At 50.0% G+C, this 5365-nt stretch overlaps 1 protein-coding gene across 1 annotated transcript; it reads left to right on the top strand.

Annotated features, from left to right (window-relative positions):
- Positions 1-2354: 2354 nt before the first annotated feature.
- On the top strand, positions 2355-3936 carry LOC123130761 (expansin-B15). Its single transcript, XM_044550574.1, has 4 exons — positions 2355-2605; positions 2689-2801; positions 2906-3102; positions 3313-3936. The coding sequence occupies exons 1-4, from the start codon at positions 2443-2445 to the stop codon at positions 3638-3640; spliced, it is 801 nt and encodes a 266-aa protein (XP_044406509.1). The 5' UTR covers positions 2355-2442; the 3' UTR covers positions 3641-3936.
- Positions 3937-5365: the final 1429 nt, after the last annotated feature.

Genomic DNA, 5365 nt, shown 5'->3' with positions numbered 1-5365 from the left:
CACTATATGGCTCCACCAGTCCGGTCCATGTACAAGGGGTCATCGCCCCGAGGACCCCTTAGTCCATGACTCTCTCAATATGCATCATGACTCCCTATCCCCGACGGTTTCTGGGTCATGCGGAAAGGCCCTCCCTATCACCCACAGTCACCTGGTGATGGTTTAAAATGTCGTCGCAAAAAGGGGTTGGAAGCCGTTTGTATAGAAGCTCGCTGTACCAGTGATGGCTAGTGTAGTTTTTCTTCCGTTGTATCCTATTTAGTTATTGTTTAATTGCTCGTCTTCGAAGACATTGCCTGTCTTCAAGACTGTCATAAGAAAAGTCTATTCACCCCCTCTAGTCGATAACTAGCACTTTCAACTACCTTTTGCATCTCCGAGGCCCAAAAACACCTGTCCAACATATGATGTAGATGAAAAAATATTACATCTCGCCTCTCGGAGATGTAAGATACAACACCTTCGCGGTGCAAATTTGCATCTCCGCTGACTGGAGATGCAAAAAGGACAGCCGCGTGCCAACCGCCCAACTGCTCACCCAACTCGGACGTTGGCCGAATTTGCACAAAATTGCCGCCGCCGCCGCCCGCAGCTGTCTATTCCCTTTCGGCCGCCGCTTCTAATCGAAGCATCTTCGGTGGTTCGGCTGACCTAATGCCTTCCACGGCGAGGTCGTGGATGGGCTAGCCTTCTTCCATGATTTTTCTGGGGAGGCGCGCCATCCCGTCCGCCCGCCTCGGCCGTTCTTCCGACCGTGCGATGCCGGCCGCCCACAGCGCCGAGCTCCCTCCTTCTTCTCTGCTGAGTTGTGACCATCTGCTCTTCAGAGGCGTCGCTGCCGCCGAACGGCTGCCCAACTGCAGTCGGCCGATTTCGTCCACCCCGCAAGCAACGTGTTCGACGAAATTCCCCAAGGTAAAAAATGATGAAAGTTGACGATTTTTTATTGGGTTGGAGAGTTAGTTTGACGGTAATTTTCCGCATTATAGATGAGCTCATGTGACTCCTTTTTCATGGGCGATTCCTCGTCGGATGAGGAATCTGTTTGAACAAAGAAGAGGACATTGCTATGCTAGTGGCAATGCACAGGGAGGAGAAGCGGAAGCACGGCGGTTCCGTGTATGGCAGTGCATTCATTCAGAGAGAACGGGTTGAGACGCACAAGAGGTTGATGCACAACTATTTTGGTTCACCGCCTGTTTTTCCGAAGAGGTACTTCCGACGCCAGTTCAGAATGTATAAAGACTTGTTCATCCACTATGTTGTATGTGTGTTGCATTTGATCTTGTGGATTTGATGAATTATGTAATAATTTAATATTGTGGACATGAGAAATTTTTAAGTTGTTCTTTTACATGTTTTAATTCAATTTATGTGGTTGACCAGCAGCTGAACAACAGCCGCGCAGCCGGCGGCCGGTTTTACATTTCTAGTTTGCATCTTTTATTGGAGTTGCTCTTTTATATCTTCGTTTTACATTTTTTATTGGAGTTGTCTCTTTTTTTAATGCAAAATCACATTTTGAGGATGTAAATTTTTACATATCAAATTTGCATGTTCCATTGGAGATGCTCCTGCTCACGCAAGTCGCCGTGCATGCAACCGAGACTGACGCGAGCCACTGCGACTCTGGGAGGCATGTCATCTGAAAGCCCAGTGCACGTTGCTCGGGCGCTTAATCCGGCAAGGACGCTGACTACCGGCCGGAGCTACGTACTGGCTGCGGGGGGAAGTGAACGCGTGAGCCACCGCCCACAAGTCAACCGGGAGGAACCGGCAAACCGGGCCAAGATTACGGCTCGTGCCGCGGCTTGCCGCGGGGCTCAGGCCGAATGACCGCGCCTCCTGGCCGTCCGAAGGGAGGGATCGACGGTGCGGAGACGGTGTGAGATCCTGACGACTGGACCTCGTGACAGCAGTTGACCGATCTGAATTTCGGGGATGGTGAAATGGACGGGGCGTGGAGCCGTCTCGGGATGGGCGGCAACTCGACTCGTAGGGTCGCCTCGTGTCTAACCGAAATAACGGCAACTGTCGTTTTTCTGCTCACTGAGTGACTAGACGCCGAGCACTGTAGTACTCGCTGGTCGCTGGTGTACAAATTTGGAAGACAGGAAAAACCTTTCTGCGGCAGATCGATCGTCCAGTGTTCAGATTGCTTTTTAAAGATCACCAACGAACGGGTTTATTTATTATTTATTTAAAAATCCCCTTGAATCCGCGCGTGCAACCCAGCAAGTAAACAAGAATTCGTTTTTATTTCTTCAAAAGAAACCAAGGGAGAATTTAATCACTGGCCGCGATCACTCAGCGGTGCACCCTACCTGCCGCCTATAAATGGAGGCGAGGAGTACACTTCCTAGCACACACCAAGGCCACCCCTCTACTTCAGTCTCTTCCTCCTTGTACTCTAGTGATCGTCGGTGAGTGAGAAAGAGAGGCATGGCCTTTTCCGTGGCCAAGATCTCGGCCTCCTTCGCCGTGTTCATGGCCCTAGCCTTCCTCCTTCGTCCCTGCGCGTCCGTCGAGATCCACCGCAAGCTCTCCGGCTGGTCCAACGGCGGCGCCACCTGGTACGGCGGCCCCAACGGCGCAGGGAGCGACGGTAATTAATACTACATGAACGAACATAAACTGTTTAATTTCTCCAGCATTATGCAAGTAACGCTTTGCATGCACGGTCTGTAGGTGGTGCATGCGGGTACCAGGACGCCGTCGACCAACCGCCCTTCTCATCCATGATCGCCGCCGGCAGCCCGTCCATCTACCAGGACGGCAAGGGCTGCGGCTCTTGCTACCAGGTCCGACGATCATACAACCAGCTCTTAATTTTAACGCCGCGTTGTCAACTAGTCGGCTTAACTTAATTACACCCGCGCGCATTCCATTGATGTGAATTCCGCAGGTGAAGTGCACCGGCCACGGCTCTTGCTCGTCCAGCCCGGTGACCGTCGTGCTCACCGACGAGTGCCCAGCTGGCGCGGCGTGCCTGGGTGAGCCCGTCCACTTCGACCTGAGCGGGACGGCGTTCGGCGGCATGGCAAAGCCCGGCCAGGCCGACCAGCTCCGCGCGGCCGGACGTCTCCAAATCCAGTACACACGGTAAGCTGGCTGCATGCATCTTCACGTGAGTTTTTTCATGCAAAACGGCAAACGGCACACGGTAAGCTACCTAGCTGCGTGTCCGGACGCGCGTAAAAGAGCGGCAAGCGTGCACCGGCACGCACACGGTATGCCGCTTTCCTAGCCGACCGACTAACCGCCGTGCTTTGTCTTGGCCCTGGCATCCGTGCGTGTGGCTGCATGCTGCAGGGTCCCGTGCAACTGGCCGGGGATGGACATAGCCTTCAAGGTGGATGCCGGCTCCAACTCCTACTACCTCGCCGTGCTCATCGAGTACGAGGACGGCGACGGCGACCTGTCGTCGGTGGAGCTCATGCAGAGCGGCGGCAACGGCGCCGGCTGGACCAAGATGGACCGGTCGTGGGGCGCGGTGTGGAGGTACAACTCCGGGGCCATGCTGCAGGCGCCATTCTCGGTCCGCCTCACCTCCAGCTCCGGCAAGCCCCTCGTGGCGAGCAAAGTCATCCCCGCCGGCTGGAAGCCCGGCGGCACCTACCGCTCCGTCGTCAACTACTGATAAACTAGGCGTGGGGTGGGTTGCACGCAAGCACGCCGCGCGCTCGCCCGTATGAAGAGGCGTGGCGCCATCCCGATTTATGCTTGGAGCCATGGGCGTGGGATATGTGTGTAACCTGACCGCCATTAATAAGGCGTGTGTCGCAAGTGTGTGTCTGTGCGCGCCATTGTTGTGTGTGAAGCTTGTGTTATCTGTCTGTTTGGTCCATATATATATGTGAAATAAACTGTATCGGGGCGGAGGTGGCCGGGAAGAGTTTCTACTTCTTGCCCCTCGCTCTTGTTGTTGCAGTCTCATTTCATTTGCTCTACAAGGTACTACTGGAGTGTGACGGTACTTCATTCACTTGGGCCCTTTTTGTCTAGTCTCACTGAAGGCGCCAGCCTAGCTAGCTATCAATATGGATTTAATTAAGTTGCTAGAAAAACAAATGTGTACAAGTACAAGAGATATACGTACAAATCTTTGTCACATTCACACACGAACGCACGCGCACAAAAATGCTTGAGAGTTTTAAACCGGTGACAGTATACAAAAAAAATATTAACTAGATTTGTCACATGAATATTAAATTCTTGTTGCATTAATTTGAGTTAGCTTTCATGTCTGTTGAAAAAGACATATCCACCAAGTTGAAAAAATTGCTCCGTGGAATATGTATCATTTCCCTCTTGTGACGTAGAAAATTTTGCTCCACCAAGTTGAAGGCCCAGAGGCAGGATCGAGTTTAGCTCACGGCGTGCCGTGGGTGGATGCAAAAGGAAGAAAATTTTGGCACACCTAAGGATTTATATGTTTTTTTGTATAACATGTGTTTGGAAAGGACTTGTGATACTTAATACATTTCCACATTTTTGGGGTCCATACCTACTGGCAAGGTTGATACGTGGACGTGGAGGACACTTCCGGTTGATGCATGACCACATTTTTTTTGTTGAGGGGCGTGACCTCTATTGTTGTAACATCTATTTTGTTTCCAAAAAATATTTCCTCCATTTCAAAATAAGTATCTCAAATTTAATCCTAAAATAAGCATCTCAACTTTAGTACAACTTTATGTTAAAGTTAATATAAAGTGAAGACACTTCTTTTGAGATGGAGGGAGTATATCAAAACTTTTATTACACACTAGTAAATGCGCACGTGCGATGCACGTTAATATTTTAGGCAATATATTAATTGCATGTGTTGCATGTTAATATTTAAACAATATATTAATTGCACGTGGATATTATGTATGCTATTATTTGTGTGCTAATTCTGCAGTTAATACAATATTTGGTATGATATTAATTGCACGTTAAACACGTTGAACGCCCGCTATTGGAGCATTCTTGGTCGTTGGATTGACTTAGTTTGATGGCCAAGATCAATTGGATCTGCCTCTTTGGGTCTTTTTATATTGGTATAGATATCAAAGATAAGCTTGGTGTGTCCACGAAACCCTCTACTTATCTTCTCTCTTTCTTGTCTAGGACCTCGCGACGCCTCGCTAGAGCCTAGCGCACCCACGAACATTTGGCAACAAAAGCAACATCCCTTTAAGATCTGCGTGTGTGTTCATTGAGATGCGTGTATGCACGTATATATGAGTGTCTTTGTTTATACTGTGTTCTAAAAAAAAAAGCAACATCCCTTCTGTCCGGGCACGCGTGTTGTGTAACCAGCCCTTGCGTTATCTCCAACTTTGCTAGCGTAGGTATTGATCACCGTACGAGGGAGTCA

This window comes from Triticum aestivum, chromosome 6A (assembly GCF_018294505.1).
Source record: "Triticum aestivum cultivar Chinese Spring chromosome 6A, IWGSC CS RefSeq v2.1, whole genome shotgun sequence".
Taxonomy (NCBI): Eukaryota; Viridiplantae; Streptophyta; class Magnoliopsida; order Poales; family Poaceae; genus Triticum; species Triticum aestivum.
This window is presented reverse-complemented; position numbering and strand designations above follow the sequence as displayed.